General features: G+C 28.0%; 3 protein-coding genes across 5 annotated transcripts in view; all 3 read left to right on the plus strand.

Annotated features, from left to right (window-relative positions):
- The window catches only part of LOC100215340 (hyccin 2), a 36,598-nt gene extending 21,812 nt beyond the window's left edge, over nucleotides 1–14,786 (plus strand). The window contains exons 9-12 of one of the 3 annotated variants that reach the window (XM_065799837.1): nucleotides 14,042–14,129; nucleotides 14,307–14,415; nucleotides 14,494–14,550; nucleotides 14,637–14,786. In XM_065799837.1, the coding sequence (XP_065655909.1) occupies nucleotides 14,042–14,129; nucleotides 14,307–14,415; nucleotides 14,494–14,504 (208 nt within the window). In that variant the 3' untranslated portion in view covers nucleotides 14,505–14,550; nucleotides 14,637–14,786. Of the gene's footprint in view, nucleotides 1–14,041; nucleotides 14,142–14,306; nucleotides 14,416–14,493; nucleotides 14,551–14,636 lie in introns of those variants that run through there. The other 2 variants (XM_065799838.1, XM_065799839.1) reach the window with 2 other exon arrangements.
- Nucleotides 14,787–17,465: 2,679 nt separating this feature from the next.
- Nucleotides 17,466–18,105, plus strand: LOC100199850 (trafficking protein particle complex subunit 5). The gene has a single exon (XM_065799840.1). It carries the CDS (start codon nucleotides 17,504–17,506, stop codon nucleotides 18,053–18,055), a length of 552 nt encoding a protein of 183 aa, XP_065655912.1. The 5' UTR covers nucleotides 17,466–17,503; the 3' UTR covers nucleotides 18,056–18,105.
- A 584-nt stretch (nucleotides 18,106–18,689) lies between these two features.
- Nucleotides 18,690–27,500, plus strand: part of LOC100203441 (D-aminoacyl-tRNA deacylase 1) — a 9,067-nt gene continuing 256 nt past the window's right edge. The window contains exons 1-4 of the mRNA XM_065799842.1: nucleotides 18,690–18,846; nucleotides 19,465–19,555; nucleotides 22,087–22,186; nucleotides 22,260–22,392. Coding sequence (XP_065655914.1) covers nucleotides 18,804–18,846; nucleotides 19,465–19,555; nucleotides 22,087–22,186; nucleotides 22,260–22,392 — 367 coding nt within the window. The 5' untranslated portion in view covers nucleotides 18,690–18,803. The remainder of the gene's footprint in view (nucleotides 18,847–19,464; nucleotides 19,556–22,086; nucleotides 22,187–22,259; nucleotides 22,393–27,500) is intronic.

The following is a 27,500-nucleotide window of genomic DNA, read 5'->3' on the forward strand; positions in this document are numbered from 1 at the left end:
CATTTAGAGATTCCCCATGAAGAAAAGCATCTATTCAAATTACCACCAATGTGCGACTCTGAATAAATCACAGAAACAGTTACAGAAAATTCCGTATATTTATGTCTATTTTGACTATAATAATGTTAAACCTCAAAATTCAATGTTTTAGAGCCACATTAAAAAAAAACTGCAATTTTACTTGAAATTATCGAATAGTTTTGTTAAATCTCTAGTCTAAATATAAATTTTAAAATGTAAAAGTTGAAATTATTGAAATCTGAAACAGTTTGACTGTGATTAACATTTTTGCATATAATGCAGTTATAAGAATGCCAGTTAGTTTTGTTGTGTTGTGACGTTTTTTCTTTTGAGGCGCAGATTTTTGAAAATGTTTATCCGATCGAGCAGTTTCGACAAAGTCCGATGCTAGTTTGACACCTCTCTCGGCACCATCATTTACAACATTCACTGCTGCAACATTTTCATTACTCAATATATAAGCAGCAGACTTGTTCCACTCATTGACAGGAAGTTGTAAAAAGTTGGTATCCAACTGAAGACGATAAATTGTGAACTATGAATCAACCTGAACAAGGTCGCACAGCTGTGTTGAATGATCAATGGACAATGGAAATCGTGGTTTGCCCCATCTATTACCAAATAGATTGAGTGGCGCTTGCAGATCAGCCAACGGTTTGACTTTGAGTATAGCAGGCCTTGTTACGAGATTTTTCGCTGCGTAGCGAAAGCACGTAACGCATTTTTAAGTAACTCAACTCAGCAAATATATTTTGCATCATTAGAAGTTATATTGCGTCACTAGCGTCTTTTCAAGTACCGCATTGTAATTAAAGTTATTTTATTAACGCATTAAAAATCATACAAACAGTTAGTTTTTTTCTCACTTGAACAAAAGTTACAAATAAAATCTAAGTTCTTATTTAATAAATCATTTTTATTATTTTTTTCAAATATGAACTAAATTTTATTTTGAAAAAAATATTTTTTTCATGAAACGTAAAATAATGTTTGTTTATTTTCTTATGATTTTACTTATGGTTTTTGTTTATTTTATTAACTGTTAATAAATTTTTTCTTATTTAATTTGTGAACTCTTTTTAATAATGTTTTTAAACAATAAAGAGTTTTTTTTTGTTATTTATCGGTTACCGATAACATATTTGTGATCATAATTTATTTTCATAAATTAAACGAACGTCATTAAAACTTTACGTTATTGAATTAACAATAAACAAAATATCTTATTAATAAAATATTTAACATTAAAATAAACCTTGCATTTTTTAAACTATTATGACAAAAAATAATTTTTACATTTAAAAGGAATTTATATATTTAATTCCTTAAGATAAAACTTAAAACACTTTATTTTTTTTAACTAATTTTTATCAACAATAAAAAAAATTATTAAACAAACTGTTTCTTTAACAAAAAATCTATTAGTTTACAATTGCAGTTAAATGCTTTTACTTACGCCTTTATTTCTTCAGAATAAACGTCACATAAACGATATCAAAAGATAATTAAAAATATTCTAAAAGATTCTCAGTTTTTGCGTAACGCAAAACTGCTGAATGCGTAGGCAAATCGCCTTTTCGCAAGCAAAATGCGAGCTGCGTAGCGCTTCTTAACAAGGCCTGGTATAGCATCTGCTAGAGCTTGTCGTTCCAACAAAGGTACACGATCACTGAACAGTGCGAGAGGAACCATTTCTGCAGTTAGATACCAAAGATGGTGATTTAATGCTCGAACTGCTGATTGAGAAATAACTTTGTCAACAACCTCATATTCCAGTAAGAAATAACTTTGTCAGTAACCTCATATTCCCCAAGCAGTAGCATAATAAGCAGCAACCATAGAAACATCGTCTCCGGACTCATTTATCAATCCTTGTGTGAATGCTGCTTGTTGTGTTGGCGTCATCTTCAATCGAGTTGCCAGTGACACAAGACTTGGTCAGCTTAGCACATTTGTAGGTATGAATGCTGTTGTTCCCAGTGGAAGTCTTTGCCGTTTTGAAACTTTTTCTTTTGTTGCAGCTTCGAAATCTACATCGCTTTCCAAAGCGAAACTGTTAGATCGGATACTACTGCCCTCATCGTTTAACACGACTTCAGATGATACCATGGCTGATGATGTTTCAATCTCACGATGTGCTCGCTTCATACGCCCAATTTCTGCGGCATTTCAACAATGGCGTCTGAATATTTTTTTTGTAAGTGTCTTGTCAAAAGCCCCAAAATTGGCAGTTCTGTCACCTTTCATTGAGTCAAGAAATGCCAGATCCTCTGCATTCTTAATGAAACTTTCCATGTCAACTTTTTTCTATCGAACGAAGTTTGTTGTTATCATCAAGTAGTTTGACAATTTTTTCGTAGGCTCTACAATTTGTAGCCATTGGAATGTTGGCTTTTTCATAGAATTTTTTAATTTGGTCTAGCACAATCTTTGCAGTTGTGAATCTAGCAGGAGCACCGACAGACCCTGGTCGCTGAGATTTTGTAGCAACATTTGCGTGGTACATCATACGCCTCAAAACCTGCATACATGTTGGCAGCCGAATGCCAGTTATTGTGCCATCATCAACACAAACTGAGGTTCCTAACCCAAAGATGTCCGTGGCTAGTCGAGTTTGTCGTTTAGTTTTTGGCCCGGATTCTGGAGTTTTTTGATGACTGAATGCCACAGGTGAAGAAAGAATTAAATTGTCGAATTTATTAGATTTAGGAGGTGTTACTGCTTTGTCTAATATTGCATTATTGTTCAAATCCATTTCGTGAAACTATGAAAGAAAAAACAAAAAACATCAAAATTAAACATGGCTACCAAAGATTAAAAACATAGAAACCAAAGACTAAGTATTATAATAATTTATTTAGGGCTTATTCTGTTAATTAAAATCTGCAAAACTATCAAGGGCCTGGGGGACCTCTAAATAATGTCCAAATTTTTTTTTTTATATATAATGCTTATGTCAGCTGGTAAAACAAAACAAAATAGCAGACAACTAAAATTAAAAAAAAATTTTTGTGATGCACCCTAATACATATATATATATATATGCATGTATACACATGTATATATATATATATATATATATATATATACACTCTGCAAAATTTCCATAGTTCCATGTAGTTATTGTAGATTTTTTGCACAAGTATTTATAAAATTAACCACAAAAATTATATTTTTTAGACCTATTACAAACAAATGCACTTATGACAGTTTTATGTGTTTTTGAAACAATTGAAACTAAATATTTTAGGGTATTTTTAAAATTTGGTATATATACATGCAAAATTTACATAGTTCCATCAGTGTGTTTTGAACATTAATAAGAGTTAATTAAAGTTTGAGTAAGATTTTGATTTGTTTGTTCTAAATGGAAGTTTTGTGTATTTTTAATTAACATTTATTATTTTATTATTACAATGCCATGCAAAAAGGTGTTAAATGAGAAAGAAAAAGCAAAATTGTTGCTTATAAAGTTATCTACAAATTGCAAAGAAAATCAAATTTGATAATTTTATTAACTTAGGTGAAAATTGCAGCAAAAATCACCCTAAGGGCAGAAATAAAACTTAACCAGAAGGCAACATTCTTCCATTTTGGGCTTGGCATCATCTGGAGTACAAAGAGCAAGAGAAATAAAGACTGAACTAGAATTACCTGTGAGCACAAGTCGTACCCAACAAATTTTGTCAAAATCAGGATGATTCCTGTTGAAAAAATGGTCACAAAACCATCATAAAACAAAAAGTGCAAGGTTTGAGTTTGCCAAGGACTACATGACATGGGACGTATAATGGGTAAAAGATATTTTTTCCAATAAAAAAATTTCAACTTAGATGGGCCTGATGGTTTTAAGTATTATTGACATGATTTGAAAAAAAAGGTAGAATTGCTATCAGTTGTGACTTTGGAGGAAGGACAGTTATGGTGTGGGCTGCATTTTGTTTCCACGGCAAAATTCCAATATGTTCTATTACAACAAAAATGAATGCGAGAAGTTACAAAGATCTTTTGGAGGATGTTTTAATCGAGTTTTTAAGAAATGTGACAGTTCACAAGGCACAATGTGTAAACAATGGTTCCAGGAAAAAAATATACATGTTTTATATTGGCCATCATGTTCACCTGACTTGAACCCTATTTAAAATTCATGGGGAATATTGGCACGAACTATATATAAAAATTCTTAACAGTATAATACGATACAAAAACTTAAAACTTCTATCCAACAAACATGGAATGATAAAGCGTGTACACAAAATAAATGTGAAAGAATAAGCATGTCATTTTTTTTCAGTGGTTGTATTAAAATCTTTTTAATTGTTTTGTATTTTGTTTACAATGTTTCAAAAAAATATGTTAGTTTTGGGTTTAACTTGAAATTAGTTTTAAAATGACAAAAGAAGAAGAGGTAAGAGAAAAAGTTATGCACTAATATTTACAAAATCCTAATAGTAGCTACAATTCGATAGCAAAATCGTTGCAAATACATCCATACACCGTTAGTCATGTTATTCAACATTTTTCTCAAACAAATTCAATCAAACGCAAATCTGGTGGTGGAAGAAAGGAAGGTTTTAAAGATATGAAACTAGTTAGAAAACTGGTTAACAGTTTTAAGAATAACCCAAGCTTTTTACTGAGGGAACGTGCAAAAATTATGGATTTTCTCATAGTTTTGTTGCAAAAGTTAGAAACAAACATGGTTTTCATTCTTTCAAAGCACAAAAAGTGCCCAACCGTTCTGAAACTCAACGAAAAAGTGCAAGAACCCGCTTCAGAAAGCTGTATTACAATTTTATTTCTAAAAATTATTGAAGAAGATGAAACTTATATCAAGTACGATCATCAACAAATTCCTGGTGCTGTTTATTATATTGCCAAATATAGAGGAAAAGCAGATAAGAAAGTTAAATACACAAAACATGACAAGTTTGCTAAAAGAGCTTTGATTTGGCAAGCTATTTGCAGTTGTGGCAAAAAATCAGCACCTTATATTTTTCAGTCCACACTTTCTGGTCAAATATATGTTAAAGAATGTTTACAAAAACGCCTTTTACCTCTCATTAAATCACACAATAACAGACCTGTGTTCTGGCCTGATTTAGCTTCAATTCATTATTATAAACTAGCTATGAAATGGTATAAAAAGAATAATGTGAAATTTGTGCCTAAAACAGAAAATCCTCCAAATTGCCCAGAATTGAGAGTTATTAAAAAGTACTGGGCTATTATTAAAAGAAAAATGAAAAAAACAAAAAAGCTTTGCAGAAACATTAAAGATATTGAAATATCATTTAAAAAAGCATCAAATAGTTTTGATTCTTATTCTGTGCACAAGCTTATGGGTACCACTAAAGCAAAAGCACGAAATTTTATTAGATTCCCACAGGAATAATTAATTTTTTTTATTAATGTTTGATCTTCTTATATTATTGTATTAAAATTATTACTTGGTTCGAAATAAAAATCGAAATATTCCTATTGCGACTCAGAAACAATGAGGCTCTAACAACCACCAACATGAAACTAAGATAACGAGCTTCAAAGTTTCAAATCATTATTTTGTTACAATTCATAGTTTCAGGTTGAACAATATTTTTTATTTGTTTAAATAAGGATAGTTAACCATTTTTTACATAGAAAAGCTTTGTATAAACATAATTAACATCAATTTAATTTGTTGGTTAGAATGTTATTGTTCTCAGATCTTGTTGGTTGGAACCTTAATGCTCTCAGATCTTGATATGGGAGCAATAAGGTTCTAGCCTCCATTAAAACCATACAATTTTAATGGATGTTGACTTTTTGATAATTGAAACACAGCAAAACTATATTAATAGAAAACTTATTAAATAAATTATATAAAGGATTAATAATAATGATTTTTTTTTATTCAAGATTTGTTTTATAATAATTCTGATCAAGGATGTTATCATTACTTTTGAATTTTTCTTTTTCTTTTCACACAAATTGATGTTTTAAGTCAATACTTTAGATTCTGTTAGATTTTGGGTGTTACCTGTTTTTTCCCTTTTTGTATTATATTTTTGATGTTAACATTTGTTTAGGTCTTTTCTAAAAAACAGACTTTGAAGAGAAGGTTTTTCAAAAACAACATTTTTTATTTAAAAATATGGGATTCTGTTATAATTAAAGATTTTAGAACACACACTAAAATCTTTAAAACCATTTGGTTGCATTTAAATATTGCAAAATGGCTTTTTTTTTTAAATTTGTTTCTTTTATTAACCAAACAAAACAAATCCGTGAATAAAATTCATTTGCCTTCATTATTTGTTCAATCTGGCTATGAATATTGTCTACTTGTATTTCTGAATGACCAGGAGTCAAATATTTCATTGTGATTTTTTCCACCTCTGGATTTTTAAAAAATCCAATATCCCATAAGATATAATCTGTTTCTAATACGTGTGACACAAGAGTCACTTCATGTGACTAGTTCTGTAAAATCATTTTCTTGAACTATTTTGCCCAATATTGCTCTAAAAGGGCTTGCTAAATTGTTCCCTGTTCTGCATGAAGATGTTTCAACCCATAAAACATAGTGTTTTGTTTTTGTTGTGCTAAAATATGTCCTTAAATTGTACATATTTAGTTTAATAGAAAAAGCCCACTCCAGCTCTTGAGTACATATATATTGAAAAAAAATAATATATATATATATTATTTTTTTTTAGGAAAAAAAAAATATATATAATTGACTAAAGGATTATCTCTAATTTAAACTATTTTTTTCCTCTCTCAAATTTATTTGGTGAACATGTTCCTGATACTTGGCTCGGTCAATGCTCTCAGAATTAGATTTTTCCAATAACTCACAATTATCACATCTGTCACTTTTTGGGGTAGGGAAAGTAATATTGAATTCATTATTAAAAATTCAGGTATACATGAAAAGTTTTACAGATTGTTTTTGAGCAGATTTTGATTTTTGTACCTCTATATATTTACAAAAGACAATGTTTGTATGTTTAATGTTAGCTATAGGCGTCAACATCTCTGGACCAATCAGTACCAAACTTAGCACAGGCACTAAGTAGGCCTGAGCGGTGGTTTTAGCCAGGTTTGGGCCACCACCGGCCCTAAGGTTTTCCCAGACATTCAAAGGAAGTATTCCCAGACATTCAAAGAAAGTTTCCAAGACATTCAAAGAAAATACTTAAACAACTTAACTCACATTAAACACAATCAAATTTGGAAAAGATGAATTTGGTCAAGTTTAAGTGTGACAGAAACCCGTGCGAAACGCCAGGTAATCCAGCTAGTTCTTCATATAACTCAAACTTTTTGTGGATGTTCAAATTGGATTCTAAATACTCCTTGGATGTTTGAGCTCGGCAATAGTGTGAACTGACACAATGAAATATGATGATATGCTTTCTGACTACGTCTTTTTGCTCTTCTGAAAAAGAACTGTGTTTCTTTTTCCTCAACTGTCTGGCTTGGGGGTATTTGTTTCTAAATTCATATTAGAATGCACATTATTTTATAGTTTTTTAAAAATGCTATTAGTGTCTAAATAAAATGTCTAGCACACCCGTACTTTGTCACTCTTTACATTAAAAAAATAGAGAAATTGTAATTCCTTTTGGTGGAACTCACATATTTTCTAGCAGCAAACTCTCTCTCAGTTGTTGCTGCAATATACTTTTCATTCTGAGTTAATGAAAAGTATGATTTGAATAATGTATTGCATTTTTCTTAACAGTTATGTTAAGAAAAATGCAATACATTATTCATATCATACATTATTCAAATCAAGAGTTATGTTAGTTGCAGAGCAAAACAGTTACTTGTTTTGCTCTGCAACTAACATAACTCTTTTCTGAGTGACATTCTTTTCAAACATTTCTCTTCCATGTTTCTGGCATACAACATCCTTCACTTTTTTTTTTGTTGTTGTTGTTGTTGTTGTTATAATTACACCACTGAAATCAAAAAGTGATTTAGATATATTTTCTATTACCTCTATCTAAGTTTGACACAGCTTTTTAGACAATTAATCTAAGTTCCTAAAGTTCATGGGACAAAAAAAAGACAAAGTATTATCTAACTCTAGCTAAGCTGGATATATCTCCTTGCTGCTAAGCTGGATATACCTCCTTATACCTCCTAGAATAAAGCAGAAACATTGAAAAGTGTACACATACCTGCGTTCTCTAACAATTTTTGCAATGAAATTCCCAATAGCATCTTTGTTCATTTAATGAATTTAGAAAGTCAGAGAATACTATTAGTTATACTTTATCAATAGTCTTACTATTTTCCATCAAGCTTACATTTGAGTGAACCTGTTTAGTTTTTACTTTAATTCAAAATTTAATTCAGGTTCGATTCAATTCAAATAAAATAATGAATTTCAATAATATTAAAAATTTTCTTTGTTAAGCTCTATAAACTTATATAAGTTTATAGAGCTTAACAAAGGTGTTATAATGTGTTATATGTTTTATAAGGTGTTTTTTATTCTATTTTTTCTCTCCTTTATGAGCCCACAAAAAATATTTTCTACATTTTTATTTTTTTATGTAAAGGATAAAATTAAAAAAAAAGTAAAAGTTTTTAAAGATGCCCTGACATTACTGTTTAATCGTTATGTCATTTAAGTTATTGTTTACATAAGCTCTCATAAAAGAAAATGTTCCTTTTGGCAAAATATGAATGTTTACAAAATTTTAGATCATTTAATGTTTTACCTGAAAAATGTATATAAATAGCTGAGTGGTTATGCTGTTCCCCATGAATGAGCAGGATAACCAATCCCTGGTTTACGATTTTAAAATTTTGATGTTTTTGAAATGTATTAGAAAATTTGTAAAAAGAAATATTTACGAGTTTTATTTATTGAATTTATACCAAGTTTACCATTGTGTTTATACTTATAAAGTATACAAGTACTTATAAAGTACTTATATAAGTAATAAATTTTTTTTTATTAAATAGGTAAAATATAAAAATATGGAAAAGAAGTAAAACTTCAAATACCAACCACACAACATTGTTTAATTCTTAGAAATGATTCTAAAAAGTGTCAGTAGTTTACTTGGGCTCCAAAAAAAAGAATGTCAGCTGTCCACAAATAGGGTTGTGCTTTGCTACTTTGTTTTTCTAAATCATAGGCTCATGCAGAAATATAAAAGTAATGTCATAAAGTTTGTTATATTTAAGATTGAGGAGAAATATTCTGACATTGCTGTTATGCCAATTGAGCAGGGAATTCCAAAGCAAAGCTCAATAAATTAATTGTGAAATACAAAAATCTTTGAAAACACAAAACTAGGAAAAATTTCCTGCTGAGAATGCAAACTTCCTAAATTATCTTTTCAACTATTTGACATAACACTTGACAATGCTATTTATATTTTACAACAAGACAGATTTAATACCAGAAAACTGATAATGGAAGATGTTCAGTTTTTACAAGATCAAAGATTGTGCCGAAAAATGGAGTTAGGTGGTCTTAATAAGTTACATTTTTAAAAAGTTAAGAGGGAAGTATCTTATAATTAAAAATAAATAGAGTATTCTGTGAAGGAAAAGCAAAGAAAAGAAAATCTTTATCTAAAATTTGCAAAGCCACTTCTAAAAAGTATGATAAATTTGGTTCTTTTTTTTTTTTTTTTTTTTTTTGGACTTTGATCCTAACTTTATAGTTCCTTCAACTAGTGGTGTAAAAAGTACAGCAGTCCATAAAAAGAACTCAGTCACTTTATATTCACCCAGGAATCCATTTAAGTGCTGAAAAATAATGTCAACCATGAGGGATAGATGGCGGACTTTAAAATGGCGCATCTGAAACATTACAAAGCACAACAAAGGTTTCCGTTGTTTGAAAGTCAATTTTCAATGGCTAAAAAATTAAATTAGACTTGAACACATTTTCATGTACAACAACTGCAAAGAAAATGAGCTCTAGCTGAATTTATTGAAAGTATTAAAGAAGAGCTAATTAATTTTCTCCATCAAAACAGACTAGTCTCTGTTTGTAAAACTTGTATCTGTGGGCAGCAAATGACAATTCAAAGATTTGAGCGGTGTCAAGTAATGTAAATATTTAATCATATCATATTTCCTGGCATAACATAAATATCATTTCATCATATCATAACCAATTATGAAATTTAATATAAGCCATATCTAATTAGATTAACATTTGTAAACTTAAGATTTATTTAAACTATTAATTACTTTTATAAGAATTAAATTTCTTTGATAAAATCTAATCAATGGCAAAATTTCAATATGTTATTGGGTCATATTCATGATGCGTATTCTCTTTGAGTTATATAATTATAAATACTTCAATTCTATTTTAATTTATGAATTTATTTTATGAATTTTTAGAGAAAATGTCAGATTTATTTAAATAAGCACAGACTGCGTAAAAGCTGATGACAAAAAGAATAAACATAAAAGAAAACTAAAATAGATGAGATTAAGAAAGAAAGACAATTAGAAGATATAAATAAAAGCACAATCGAAAAGGATGAATCTAAAATTAGATTCTAGTGAAGATTTCAAATAATTTTGGTTTCAGGTATAAAATAGTTAATGAAAGAAAAGTCAGCTGAAGAAATCAGAACATTTATTTTAAATAGTATTAATATATTGTAATTGTTTGAGATAAATTCAAAACTGTAAACACCTGATCATAACTTTTTTTGTTGTAATTTAGTTCATTTTTTGTAAATTTTTTAATATGTCACATATTTCTCAAGTTAAGTTTACTTAAAATAGTGAATAAGGTCTTCCTAAATTTCATTTTATACTAATTATAATATTTGTATTATAGATGTAAATGTTGTAATTTTATAGTCGTAATTGTTTATATTTGGTTTGTAAGCATTAAAATTAACATTGTAGCTGTTAAAATTTTTTTTTTTTTTAAAGTTTTATTTTCCCTTCAAGGTAGTCATTTTTGCCTTTCATTTGGCTCCGTTTCATCATTCTGTAAAATGCTCAGTATATTTGTTGAAAATTTTTGTAACGAAAATCTTTGTTGTTTACTAAATTTCAGGTGCGCTGTTTTTAAAATCTGCCTGATATGCTTAATCTATTAGTTGGTCAACAAACAGCATTTATGGGAGCAATGTTTAAGAAGGTGAATTCCTCTGGAGCAAACTCTTTCTATTAAAAAGCAACTCTTTCCATTAAAAGCTGTTTTTTGTCTTGTATGTCCACGCATGAGTATGTTATTGGAGACAACTTGGTCATGGTTGTTAGCTTGTTTTATTATATTAAGTGTTGCAGAAAAAACTAAGTTTCTAAAACAAAGAAAGCAAAACTAACAAAATAGGAAATTAAAATAAATCTAAATAAAAAATAAAATGAAATTTAAATAGTTTGTGTACTGTTTTTATTTTTATTTCTTTAGTGTCGCTGTTATTTTCAGCAATGAAATTGGATAAGGCAAAGCAAAAAAAAAAAAAAAAGTTGCAAGTCAACATTAAAAAGAATGATTTTCCTATATTTTATTTGTCTTTTTTAAAAAAAAGAAAAACAAAAATATAAATTGCTATCTGTCTGTAAAATATATTTTTATAATTTTAACAAGTATATATTGTAATAAATGTAACAAGTACAAGTATAACAAGATGACAAGATGAAAAATTGTAACTGTAACAAGTATACAGTCGCGAACAGTGAATTGTACACATCAGTAATTTTAGTTACTTTTTATATTTTCGTCTCATAATTCAATGGTTACATATTCTGCATTTTTTATTTCATAACTAATACATAACTAAGAGGAGAAAATACTGCAATATATTTCAAATAAAAATACAAATTATTAAAACTTATTTAAATTCAGTAACAAAGAAATAAAAACATAGAAATTTACTGCTGTGTACAATTCACTGCTCGCGACTGTAAATTGTCCCTATTTGAATACATTTATGTAATGCATGTGTATACTTTTATTTGTAACTTTTTTTACTATATAATTATTTTATTTTAATTATATAATTTGTTCCTAAGTATGGCCTAATTGAAGCTTAATAACTATGTGTATATGTGTGTGCGCCTTACTTCAAAAATACACTGAAAGGCTTAAATGGTATAAGAAATCTTAATGTAAAGAGATGTGTATCATTCATAAACATACAAGAAAATTTTTTTTGATATACACAAAAGATAAGATAAATGGTTAAAAAAACAAATATATGAAAAAAAAAAAAATAAAAACATTATACAAATTATTTAAATTATTATTTTTTTCTTAATTTTATTTAAATTTATTTTAATTTCCTATTTTGATAGTATTGTATTCTCTATTTTTGAAACTTAGTTTTTCCTGCTAACAGCCATAACCAAGTTGTCTAAAATTAAATCTCAAGCGTGGACATACAAGATGAAAAACTGCACACATTTCCTGGGAAGGCATAGGTAAAGAGCTAGCACTACATTTGACCTTATAAATAAGTGGGACATAAAAATAATAGAATAACAAGATCACTTGTTTTTCACACTTCAGCTCTTTGGGTATAAAAGTGGAACTTGTGTTTGACTGGAAATGCTGTTCAACCAAAAGCTATTTCTACTGGCTTGATAACATCATATATATATAAAAGAATCAGGTCCTAAAAATACCAACTTTATTAAATTCAGGGAGAGATTTGGCCAAATATTTATAAAATAATGGTTTGAAGTCCCTAAAATCCAATAACAAAATTTTTTGCAAATCATGAGAAACAATCTATAAACTCATTGAACAGAACTTTTTAACAAAAATAGAAAGAATACTTGCTATCTTGTGCTGTCTATCGGGAATGTGTTGAATTGATGTTGATATTTCTCAGTGAAAGGTGTGAAAGAAAAATGCATTAGTTGAAACCAGCTCATGATGTTTGATGGATGCCATTTATTTTTGTATCCTGAAAGATTGTTGGCTTTCAGTTCTCAAGCTAGATATGACCAGGAAATATCACAAAAATCGAAGAAATATGCAATTTAATGCAATTTTCTACGTTGAAAATTGGCTTTGTTCATCCATTACGGCAGATGCAGCTTATAATGATCTCAAACTATGGCATGATTTAAAGAATTATTCTAAACATGATTCATAAGTTGCAAATGCAGCTGTAAAAGCAATGGAAAAACACTTCTGGTACTTATATGAAGAATGTGCAGTGTTATCTCTATATTTCAAAAAGACTTTCCTCCACAGAACAGTGAAAAATTCTCCAACATTGCTTCAAATTCCTCAACCAATGGAGTTTAAAATTGTTTTTCCCATTTTTACTATTCTTACTAAAAGTACAAAACTAATATCACCTATTGGGTCTAAACTCTGGTTCTTATTTCACAGTCCTAAAATTAGTGGCAAGAAGGTTCTTATTAACATAGAAGTTAACGTTTGTGTCGCATGCGAAGTTAAAACATTTGTGCCACATGCGAAGTTTTAACATTTGTGCCACATGTGAAGTTAAAACATTTGTGCTACATGCAAAGGATGTAAATGATCTGTCAAAGTGGACTGTAAAATTAAATCAAGATTTTGCAACTTTGCAAATGATGAAGAACAAAAACAGTTTTTATTGCAAGTTGTTAAATATCACTACAAAGAATTTTCAAACTTTTAAAAGGAAACTTTAACTAAATTGACTTTCATATAATTTTACAGTTACAAATACAAACTATATTAATAATAGTTATATTATTATGTACTTTATAATTACCATATACTTGATCTTCTCTTTTTATCAAACCGTACTGCATTACAAATATTGAATTTGCAAAAATTTTGCACATTAAATTGCATGAATTTAATTTTATATTGGTTTCTCTCTCTTTCTCTTTATATATTTATATTTATATATATATATATATATATATATATATATATATATATATATATATATATATATATATATATATATATATATATATATATATATATATATATATGCATATGTGTTTAACTTCCAATCTTGAATTTTAACTTATTTGCTTTGATAGGTTTCTGTGCTTTTTTTTTATTAATTTTTTTTTTTTAAAGTTATAACGGAGACAGTAAATTAGCTTATTCTGCATTGAAATGCTTGCATGAAAAGGTTTCAGTTATAGTTTGTCCTGAAAGTATACTGGTAAGATAAAATGTATGTGTTATCTTTTAGAAATGTAATCATTTTCCAAATGTAATCTTTCTAAATTATATTATATATAATTTTCTTAAATATAATTCAATAAATAATTTCATTACATATTTTGTTTAGGAATGGTTTCAATTTACTAATTTGATTTATGTTTATATATATTTTTAGGCTACAGAAGCTTTAATAAATCTTTTTGAACTTTCACAGCAAAGTGATGGCGATTTTGAGTTAATGTCTCCTTTAAACCCACTTGATTTTAAAAAAAAATTTAGACAATGTAAGTTTTTAATTCTTCAATTTTTATTATTGTTATTATTATTAATATTATTTATATTATTATTGTTATTATTATCAGTGCTCAGTTAGGCGGACAAGGCAAGTTGCCATTCTAGAACCTTTTTAAAGAGTAAAAGTAATCTTGCCATCTTTTTATATTTATTATTGTTATTATTTTTATTAATATTATCAAAGATATTATTGTTAGTTTTATTACTTTAGGATAAGGGATTATTTGGTTGAAAAACAAATCATTAATTAAACTGTTGCAAAAGAAAATATGAAGAATGTTTCTAAAAATTTTGTTGATGGCTGAATGTAAATTATAAAATAAATTTCAATTATATTTTAAATATATTTTATTAATGTTAAGCTTGTGTTCTCTTTTTATTTTTTTTATCCTTAAAGATAATAGGGCTACATAAATTTCTGTGTGATATTGATATTGATATATGTGGGGCTGTGTGTTTATTAATGTGTGTGAGTTTATGTTTTATGACAAAGATTCTTGTAATAAAAATTAGAAAATATTGTTGTAATTATTGAAATATTAAAGTAAACTAGTTACTTAATAACTTGTAAATGTAATAATATATGAATTAGTTACTTAACGACTTGTAAATATAGTAAAGTTACACGAAGATTTTTTTTTACAGTGCAAGCAGCTTTTAATGCAGTACTTGATGGTCAAACTATTTATTGGGTATCTAAGGAGAGTGGAGTAAAGTTTATGATACTGTTAAGATATGTGGGAAAAATATATAGAAGGAAATTTTAATTAAACCTGAAAACAATTTGCAAACCGAATTTAGTTACACAAAATTTTAATAAGTTTAAATAACATCATTATCAGACTATCTTTTAAGAACTTAACTTACTAGGTTGTCAAAACAACTGTACAATAACCAATGAAAATATTTGCCGGTAAAGGAGGCAAGCAGATCAGATAAATAGGACATTGGTAACAGTTTCTTAAGCAGATAAGGCAATATGAAATTCAATCCCTAAATTTTGTGTATATGTATGTATGTATGGTATATATGCATGTATGTATGTATATATGTATATATGTATGTATGTATGAATGTATGTATGTATGTGTGTATGTATGTGTGTATGTTTATATGTGTATTTATGAAAGATTTCCTTATAAGCCCTTTAAAGAAAAAAATTCCAAATTTTTTAGTCACCCCCAAAAATATTGTATAAAATAGGTATGCTTTTGGTAAGCAATGAGCAAGTGCACATACACAAAAACAGAGCCACTGCAACAAATATTAAATATCACTGGGTTCTGTATCAGCAAATGAAGAATCAGAATCAAATTTAGACATTGAAATAAGCTGTGCCAATAAATGCAAGTGTCTAAAGACAATATCTGCAAAATATTGTCAGCACTGTGTCATGCTAAAAAACCATTAGTAAATCTACTATGATTAAGCACTGAAATCTGGAAATCTATTTTTTTGTCATCAAAAAGCTCATTTCATTAGTTAAGTCAGCTTAAGTCAAAATATTCTGAGACTAATGCTTTAGCAGATACAATGTACCACAGCAGATATAATGTACCACAATGTGCCACTTCAATTATGGAAGTGTGAATCAAATGCCTGTGTGTGTATATGTGTGTGTATATATATATACATACACACATTAGAAGATTAAAAGAATAATCACAATTAAATTTAAAACATGACACCGAGTTTCACACTCTTTGCGATCATCAGGCATAACAAACAACAGTAGCGACAAAAAAAGTTATATACAAAAGTACAACAGTGTTAACTTAGATAACCTAAAATTGCAGATAACAAATTCGTTTTCGTGGCAGCATTTTATAATATTATTTAATGTTTCCAATATAATTGTTTCAATGTGAAATTGCCTGCAAACTTAACAATGTTCTCTGCAATATCTTGCTAAAATTATAATTTACATATGCAATGTTAGAACATTACCACAGGATAATGGTTTTAATTATATTGGTTTAATGAAGCATTCCTTTAAATCGCTGGTACAAATATAAAAACTCCTACCAATACAAAAGTAAAGCAAGTTCTACAAAAGTTCTGTATATATCTAGAAAATAAAAATAAAAAATTTTCAAACCCTATTCTGAAGTGGAAAATTATTGATAAGGCGGAGCTATATTAACCTGGAGGAAAGTTGTGCCTGCTTAACTGAAAAATACAATATTATTATGTCAACTTTGAAACTATTGCATAAATGAAATGAGCTAGTAACAAAATGCCTCCATGGAAACAAGTTATCTGTAACTGTTATCTAAGCTAACACTTTATTCTATTTTTATATAATTTTTTTTGTCATTACAGTTATTTATAAATAGTGTGAAACTTTGAGTCAGTTTTTAAATTTAATTGTTATTATTAAATTACTCTTCTAGTGTATAATTGCTTTATTTTTAACACTGCCTACCAAAAGAATTACATTTATTATTACTATATATATATATATATATATATATATATATATATATATATATATATATATATATATATATATATATATATATATATATATATATATATATATATATATTTATAATAATAAATGTAATTCAAACCATCACAAATTGTCTTAACCAAGCTGGAATCACTCACCAGACTTAGCTCCATCTGATTATTAGCTATTCAACTTGATTTAAAAAAATTTTGATGACGATACCGACGATAGCTAATGATGGAAATTATTTTAAAATTTAATAAAATCAAATTCAAAAAAAGTTTTTTTAGAGGAGTTCTACATACTTTCCTAACAACCTAAGTATATATATTTATATCTATCTATCTATATATATATATATATATATATATATATATATATATATATATATATATATATATATATATATATATATATATATATATATATATATATATATATATATATATATATATATATATATATATATTTATATATTTATATATATGTATATGCATATCACTATGCACAGTGGTATTTAACTTGACAAATCCTTTGTTAAATTAATGTGAGTTATTTAAAATTGTTTTTTTTTATATTGTGTATTAATTTTTCTTTTTAAAAACAGTAATTTTTTTTTTTAGCAAATGTCTTTTAAAACAAACATTCTTGATCGGCCATTAAGTAAAGGCAAATATGAAGTAAGTATAAGTGCTTATGGGCTATTATTTTCTGAAATTGTTCAATATTGTCAAAGTCGAGTTTTTACAGTGACTGAACTTCAGGATAAACTTGCAAGTTTTGGTAAGACTATTGGAGTTAGATTGATTGATACCTTGTCAATACGTGAACGTGGTTTTCGAAGAGAGACACGTTTACTTAATGTTTTGATGTTTATTCGATCAAGCTTGTGGAAGACATTGTTTGGACGTGAAGCAGATAAGCTCGAACATGCCAATGATGATGTAGGAACTTATTACATTATTGAAAAAGAATCTCTTGTGAATCGCTTTATATCAGTTCCTAAAGATAAAGGTAGTTTAAACTGTGCTTCTTTTACTGCAGGAATTTTAGAAGGAATTTTTAATGGTTGTGGTTTTCCAGCTACTGTTACAGTTCATTGGCATAAAGGAACAACATTTTTAATAAAGTTTGATGACTCAGTTGTTGCTAGAGAAAAAGTATTTGATAATAAATAATTTTTATTCTAAATATTTTCTTATACAAAAACAAATCTTTTAATACGATATTTTTGTTTTGTTTTTATTATTATTTTTAACTAAAAAATTGATCATTAGAGTTTTTAATTTGTTGGTTACTTAACAATAAGTTTTTAGTTATGTATAATTTTTTTCATTGTTCTATAAAATGAGGCAAGTATTGTTTTTGAAAAATGAACAAAGTTGTTAAATTCTAAAAACCACTTTATAAATATGCATAATTTTATTTTTTATGAAACTACTTTATAATTTTATTATTTTATAATTATTTTATTTATTTAATTTTAATTCAAAAGTTATTTTTTCCAACAATAGCTTCATGAAACATTTAATCTTAAAAATAAAAATTTTTTATTACCACCATAAAAACATTTTCATGTTAGAATAATCTAGTAATTTAAACTCTCTTAAAATATTTATGTTAACTAGTAGAATAGTTTTTTATCAATTATTTGATTGATTTTAATAATTATTTGATTCAATGTAAAAGTAATATAATAGTTAATTTTATTTTTTCTTGTTATTATTAAGTTGTTTTTTTTTTATGTTTTTTTTTAATATTGTTTTTTAATTATATTTCTATTTGCAGTGCTAGACATATTTGAATGTTTTGAGCATATTAATCTAGTTACTCAAGTATAAAAATTAAATTTTAAAAATTCTATTTATTTAAAAATATTTTCAAAAATCAAACATTAGTATTTAACAATCTTATCAATATTTAACAATGCGAGCTATAGTTCAAAAAGTTACCAGTGCTAGTGTATCAGGTTTGATGTTTTCTTTTTAAGTATAAAACTTTTTAAAAACTTTAATAAATTGTTTTTTTTAAGAATTAAATGTGGTTTTTATAAAATAAGATTTATAAGCGATTTTCGGTTTTTTGTTTACACTTCAGTTGTTGTTTTTTTCCCTCATAATATCTTTTTTTTCAAATCTATCATGTTTGAGGACTTTAATACAGTTTTGTATGTTGTGTACATTTTCTCAAAAATAATCATTAGTTTACTACTATAGAAAAATAATAGTTTTAAAATTGAATCTGAATTATTTTTTAAATCTTTAATGTCAATAATGTTTGTATATTTTTAATTGCTTTGTTAATATTTTCTTTCATAGTTTTGTTAATAAATTTTATGATTTAAATCTCTAAATGAATTTTTAATTCTTTTACCGATTTTTACCAAATCATTTATTTATTAGAATTTTATTAGAATACAAGGTACTGATACCTAACTTGTTTCTTTTCGTAGTGGTTTGTTTTGTCAAGGTTTCGGTTTTAGAATAGGAGAAATAAAAACCTTAGTAGTTAGGACTTGATTAAAAAAACTTATTACTAGTGCACTGCTATTTTAATGAATATTTTAAAGGCGAATGTATATTTATAGTTAAAAACAAGTTGATAAGCTCCATTGGATGTGGTTTATGCGTATTTATTGGAATATCTCGCAATGATACAAAGAAAGATATTGATTATATGTAAACAAGTTATTTATATATATAATTTTTTGCATGGTAAAAAGTATCTTTTAATGTTTATTTTTAACATTCAAGTGACTTTTAATTGTAAACTAAGTGTTAAAGCAATTAAATATTAGCAGAGGCACATTAAATTTAGTTGTCAACTATATGTTGAAACAATTAAATATTTAGAGAAGCACATTAAATTTAATTGCTTTTTCAAAAACTGCAAAAATAATGACAATATTTTTTTATATACTGTTTTTATATTTCCATATTTGTTTTTTTATTTATTTTTGTTTTATTGATGAGTTACCCTAATAATCCCGAATCCTAACCCTACTTTATATATAATCGCACTGGAGTGTACATACAGTGACTTACTTAAATATGGAGATTAGGCAGGGACCTTACATACATTAACTGACTTTCAATGGAAAGAACATGCAGTAAGTGTACATACATTGACTGAGGGTTTTGGTTCGGGCTGGCAACCTATCAACTTAAAGAAATATCTTTTAAGTTTTTAAACTTTTTCTGGCCTGGTTTATTAGTGTTCAGTAAATTATTATTTCAAAATAGCCATCTGCAGGGGCTTCAATACATACATTAACAGAAGATACTATCTAGATCTAAAGGAATTTAATTATAGGATATTTATATATATATATATATATATATATATATATATATATTCCAAAATAAAATACAAATGAAGACCACACGGGAAAAAACGGCATAGTCACATTTAAAAAGTTTTGAGAAAGTATTTATGAACCATTTATAAAAGTTTTTGTATAAAGTTAGGAAAAAAATTTTTTTAATAAAAGTCACAAATATTTTATTAAAAATGTAATCTTCAGATAAATTAATCAAGAAATAATTTTTTCTAATTTACAACTTATTTGTATTTTCTAATTGAAAACCTTTATAAATGATTAATATATACTTTCTCAAAACTTTTTAAATGTGACTCTGCCATTTTTTCCCGTGTGGTCTTCAAATATATTTCATAAAATTTTGTTTTGTATCTTTTTTTGAAAATGTTCTGGGTTTTAAGTCAGTATTTTAACATATATATGATGAAATTAATGTAACTACTTACTATATATGATATAATCAATGTAACTAATCACTATATATGATGTAATTAATGTAACTAATCACTATATAGATATGGTGTAACAGGCCTTTTTTTAAAGCCTTACACTGTGCACAATTTACACGTTAAACAATTTTAAGCCGTTTTGGTTAGGCAAATTTTTATTATTTTTCAATATTTAAATTAGTTAAGATATCTTATATGTTTTAAATGTTTTATAATGATTATATATAAAAAAAAAAATTGTTATAAATTTTGAATGACAATTACATTTGATATTAGTGCTATTAACAAAGGAAGTAAATTCAGTTGAAATTAGAACAAAGAATTTATTTCAATTTTATTTAAAAATGTTACTAAACATTCAATAATTAAATTTTATTTTTTGTGGGAAGAAAAAAAATTATTTTTATTGAAATTATTATTTTTATTGGTTTTCTTTCCTTTTTTTTATTTATTTTTTACTACAAATTAAATTCTTTGTATACATTTGATTAGTGAACGCACAAGGATATTTTTTAATAAATGGTACTTTGAAACCTGAAAATTTTTCACAACAAAAGTTGCTAGTAAAGTAATTAAACAGAGTTTTTATTTTTGCAATAAGTTATATTTTTTATTTGTTATCCGCTAAATTTTTAAAAATAAAAAAAATTATTAATTGCAAAGCTCCAATTAAGAATTTAAGAAATTATAGTTTTCAAAAATTTAACATTAATTTATTCATTAATAAAAATGCTGAAGAAAGAAAAATATTAGCTAATGTTGAGTATTTGAAAAAATGTAATATTGAATTTTGGTTTTGCAATACTAAAAAAAGATATATAATTATGTAATATAAAAGCATTTCTGCATTTTTCGTTTATTGTATATTTAATTTTTCAATTGAACTCGTTTTGTGGTAATTTATTATGTTGCTGTAAATAAAAAGTCACTATCTTCAACAACAACAAAAAAAAATTGAGAATTTTATTATCTTGAAATCACCTTCAGCTAATGTGGTAAGCATTTTATTTAAAGCAAGACCTGTTATTGTTAGTATTATTAAATATATATGATGTATTTGATGTATACATGTATTTATATAAACATTTGCTTATTAGTTTTGCTTGTCTTTATAGCATACCGTTTTTTCAGAAAAAGAAGAAAATTATGTAGAATAATGAAAGGAAAGATTGCTGCCCCATGCCAAACTCTCAGGCTATAAGATAGTTGATGTATGTATTGAAGCTCCCGGCAGCAGGCTATTTCAGTGTGACATCACCATGCTTATTTAAACATGCATTTATATATATATATATATATATATATATATATATGTATGTATGTATGTATGTATGTATATACTATATATCTACTATAGCGTCTTTATGTAACAAATTGTTACCCTGTTTTTGTTACATTAATTTATGTGGCATTTTTTAGAAAAAGATATATATTTTTACAGGATTAATAAGATCTTAAATCTTAAAATATTTGACGATGGTGATTCAAGATGGAAGAAATCAGTCAAAGACAAAAATTATGAAATATTATGTGTTAGCCAGGTATTGTTAAATTTTCTGTATTCAAAGTTTTAAATTAAGTTTTATAAAAGCTAAATCTTTAAAGTGTTTTTAGTTTACACTGCACAGCATATTGAAAGGTAACAAACTAGATTTTCATCTTTCAATGTCTTCAAGTTTGTCAAAAGACTTTTACAACTCATTTGTCCAGCAATTGGGTATAGCTTTTTGCCCAGATAATGTAAAAGGTGATTTTCTTTCTTTCAAAATCTCTTAAATTATTTATAAACAATATTTTAAAATTTTCTGCATGATGAATAAGTGGTATAATTTTTTAATTAAAATAATTTAGTTTTATGAATTAAGTATATAAAATAATTAAGTTTGATGAATGTTTTTTTTTTGCAAGCATGATTTTTAGTGTTATAAATGTTTACTATAATCATGGGATTGTCATGGAACTGTTATGAATGTTTGCCACAATGGCACATCGTTTTGGTGACACCAATTTGTTTGTTTGTCCAAATATCAATCCCACAACCATTTGCATTTTTTAAAAATTCTATTCTTTTTGTGCAATATTTGTCCGCATATCAATCCCATAATGCCTTACGTTACTAAAAAAAAACATAAAAAGAACAATCTTTAGGCTATTAATAACAAATTGTCTCTCCAGGCAGCGACCTTTTTTTATCAAGATTCGTGTTTCGAAGTTATAAAATTGAGAGAGGATTGTAATCACAGTTAAAGTGTCCTTAACTGTAGTGGGCTTTTTGGCCTCGGGGAGGTGAGTTGACATAAAAAAGTTATGCCTGTTAGCATTACAGATGTTTACCTCATGTTAGGGTGTGCTGAAATAATAGGTAGTTCTCACCGAACGCAATTGCTTGGTGTGAAATTTGGATTTAGTTAGCAACAAACATATAAGAAAAAGTTGTTGCCATATTAGAAAACCAAGATATGCAGGTTACCAATATATCCTAAATAGTGCGATTAAAGCAGGGGATAATATATCTATAATATATAATACACAGTATACCAGACAAACAAAACAATATAGTACAAAAAACTTTCCGTCAAATTTCTAATTTGTTAATGTAAAAGATTACAAGATTCATCTACTTTTGAATTAATAAAAGTTTTTTTACAAAAGTAACAGCTCCTCCATAAAATAAATGAAAGCTGAAAGCTCTGTAAGACCAGTTAAAAAAGATGGACTTTCAAAATTTGTAGAGCTCAACAAAATTATTTAAAATTTTTTTGACTTGTAAACTCAAAAAATATTTAATAATTTAGTCATTTGTCTACTTGTTTGCTATAGCTGTTGTATTTTTATTCAGAACTTGTAGAACTTGTAAAACTTAAAAAATTTTAAAATTGGTATTACTTTAATTTGTAATGTTTTAATACTTTAACAACAGTTTTTAAAAATGCTGTATACTATTATTAGATAAAATTTAAACCTATGCCAACTTATCATGGGAGACAGTTATTTAGTAAAACAGTAAATGATGAATCATATCTTGCAACTGTATTAGTTTTCATGGTTGTGATTTTTTATGGGGACAAAGTTTTTGATAAAAAACAGTAAATAATTTTGTGTATAAAACTATTTTCTTAATCAACAAAGTTAATATAATAATCAGCAGAAAGGTAGGAAAGTGATTAAATTGGCACAGTGGTTAGAGTTCTGGCTCAGAAATTAGAAGTTCTAGATACAATGCTGGCTCTGCCGAGACATGCAAAGTCTGTATTGCTTTTTGACTGCAAATAAACTATTTACAAATATAAACTCTTTTTACATATATTGCACAACCACGTCATAGTCATTACAGCACACATATAAAATCTTTATTATAACATATATGTTAGTTGCTATCTAGTGGCTTGGAAGATGTGGTTCACAGCACCCACATAATCATTAATTCAATATAAATGCTACTTGCTCTCTAGCAGGTTGGCTTACAAGAAGATTTGATAGTTTTCTAAGATGCTCTGTTATAAAACAATTAGGTCTTACTGGAGCAACTTTAATAACTAAATAAAAAAAAATAAAAAAGGATGTTTATGACAAGGTTTTTTTTTTTTTTTTAAACATCTTCACAAGGCTGCAAGCAGCCACTAATTAAAATTGGAAGTTACTGAAAGAGATAAGATAAAGATTGTAGAGCAAGATAACGATTGACGGACAACTTAAAGGATTGCAAATTATATGATCAAGGAAAGCAAGATGAAGGAAGCGAATTCCAAAGAGCTGATGTTCGAGGAAAAAAACTAGACAAATAAGCGTTTTTGGAGCACTTAGGAACAGTCACAGAAAAAGGATGAGACTTGATTGAATGATGAGTAACACGAGAGTGAATTTTAGTAGATGGCACAAGAAACGCTAGTTCTTTAGAGCCCATTATAGTATTTGTAGAAAAGAGAAAGAGAAGCGACATTACGACGATGTGATAATGGTTGGAGGTTGGCTGCAAGAGCAGGCCCAACTATGTTTACAATGCATTTTTGCACCTTGTCTAAAAGAGAAAGGGCATCATTAGAAGGTCCACCCCAGATATGGCAACAGTATTCCATACAAGGCCGGATTTGAGATTTATAAAGATAGAGAATAGAATCCGAAGTAAGAAAGTGACGAGCTCGATAAAGAGATGCAACCTTAGCAGATGGTAATTTTGCAACTGATTTGCTATATGGTTTCCAAGAAAGATTGGAAGAGTTAATCCTAGAAGATGAAGAGTAGATGACTCATCAAGTACATCACCGTTCATAAATATAGAAAAATCTAAATTATTGCGATAACGATTGGCTGAAAAAAATTGAGTTTTATCTGTATTGGAGTTCACCAGCCACTGTGAGTTCCATGCTGTAACAGTAGTGAGATCCTTTTAAAGCTCAAATTCTTCCTCCAAGCAATCAGAGAGTGTTGGTTTCTTATCACGACAAGAATAAATGCTAGTATCATTAGCAAACAATGCCACCTTAGATGTGAGAGTATCTGGATGATCGTTAATGTAAATTAAAAAGAGTATAGGGCCGAGAATAGAACCTTGAGGAACCCCTAAAGTTATAGAATAAGAAGAGTGCTGTCCATCAAGGACAACTTTTATACAACGATTGGAAAGGAAGGAATCAATAATCTTAAAGATGTTGCCAGATACACCATAAGATGAAAGCTTATGGAGAAGACCAGCATGCCAAACTTTATCAAAAGCTTTTGAAATGTCAAGAGCGATGACTTTAACCTCTCCACCTTTATCTAATGCATGATAAAACCTATCAGTTATTACTGTTAGCAAATCAGCTGTAGAACGAGAAGATCGAAAATCATATTGATGGTCAGAAAGTTATTAGATTCAAGATGAGAAATTAAGTGTTTGTTAATTAAAGATTCAAAAACCTTGCTTATGATAGGAAGAAGACTTATGGGACGGTAGTTAGACGAATCAGATCGCTCCCCAGAATTTTTGAAGATAGGGATAACAGATGCCGCTTTTCAGCAGGTTGGAAAACAAGACTCTGATAAACACTTGTTGAATAGTTTGAAAGTATAGACGAGAGCTCCGGAGAACACTTCTGCAAGACAATAACCGGTATGTTGTCCGGGCCACAAGCTGTAGAAGAGTCTAGGCAGGAAATAATTTTAGATACAGAAGCTGGAGTGATACAAATGTTAAGCAATGGATCATCCTGTTTGTTGGCAATATCAGGTAGAATGCAACTAGTGAAATCAAGAGATGATATTTATGAAAAGTTTTAAGCAAACAATTCAGCTTTGTCTTTAGGTGAGGTGTCAAAGTCTGAACCATACAAGAGTGATGGATTTAAAGATTTGCCCTTATTACTAATTTTATAAAAGATTCTCCAGAAGTCATGAGAGCCTAATTTTTGAGATGAGATACAAGATTTCATGACCTGAGAATAGCGGGCTTTGGCGTTACACAAAACCTTTTTACAATTGTTTCTAGTAGTAATAAACAGGCGTCTGTTTTCTGGAGAATTGTTTTGCTTATGAATATGGAAGTATTGGTTTTGATTGGCAATCGCAGCAGCACAATGTGAGGAATGATTGGAGGAGAGTATCCATGGAGGAGAGTAAGGCTTGGCCTGGAATCGTCGAAAGGAAACAAAAGATTCCATGCCAGCCTGAATCCACAAAGTTATGTAAGAAGCATATTTGTGGACAGGAAGACAAAAGATTGTGGACAGGAAGACAAAGAGACAGCTGAACTCAAATTAGTCTCACAAAGAGCAAGTAGGTCTCATGAACTTTGCAAGAGATAAGACTCAACAGAAGAAAAGTTACTTCGAAGACCACAAATATTAGTGAATGATAGGTTTAGAGAACTTGGTGATGATGATGGTTTTTTGTGTTTTATAGTTTTTGGTACTTTAATCATTTTTAAATTAGATTGAAGAACTTGACTCAAAGCATAGATAGTACCCAAAACACAGTTTTAGCCCAAGCAATTGCCTCATTACTACTAATAAACCCTAATCCGTAACATAGGACTCCAAATGTGGCTTCGGCAATGCACTCCAAAAATACAAACAGGGACACCATCCATGCGCAACATGGCACTGTTAATACTTTGATATTTTTCAGCTGTTGATGGAATCAGCCTCTCTGAGAGCTACCACAGAGATCGGGAAACCTGACTACCAGCCGACTGCAGAACCATAAAACTGAGTTTTAGAGCTTTACCCTCATTAGGAGATAATAGAATGATTTGCCTAGTCATAAAAACAGAGACTCAAGCAAAACCCATGCATTGAGTCAAGAAGATCCAGCATTCAACATCCTAAACTAGAAACAATGTATCAAAAATACATCTGCGTTAGCCTAATAGATGAAGAAGGGGTGCGAGGCTGGTCAACAGATTGAATCTGTTTACCCCTTAAGTCTTTGCTTAGGAGGCTTTCTACAAGACAGTAGCCGGATGCATTCAATATCTGCCTACGATAAGTATTTTTATCGAGACACCATCTCTAGCCTTTACTCAACCAAGAGCCCCAAGGCAGGGGGTGTTTTAAGTCGGAGTTGTCATCTCCTAGCTTTAGCCTAAAAGGGCGTATCCTACAAGGCAGCAGGACATGAAATTTGTTAGTGTTAAGGATATTGCCTTATATTGCTTTTTATTGCCTTAAATCATGTATCTTTATTAGTGTTATGCAACAATTATATTTGTTATTGTCAAGAATGTTTTCTATAAATAAGTTTGACAATTTTTTTTCACTGTTAGACTTAACTAAGCTTATTAGTGTTAAAGATGTATCTTGGTTATGTTGGTTTGTACTAAAGATAGGTTTGTATATATAAATTATCAAACTAATTTAAAGTTTAAATTATTTTGTT

Source organism: Hydra vulgaris, chromosome 06, assembly GCF_038396675.1.
Source record: "Hydra vulgaris chromosome 06, alternate assembly HydraT2T_AEP".
Lineage (NCBI taxonomy): Eukaryota > Metazoa > Cnidaria > Hydrozoa > Anthoathecata > Hydridae > Hydra > Hydra vulgaris.

Coding starts and splice junctions, on each gene's coding strand:
- LOC100199850 (XM_065799840.1), top strand. CDS start 17,504: ATGTCTTTTAAAACAAACATTCTTGATCGGCCATTAAGTAAAGGCAAA.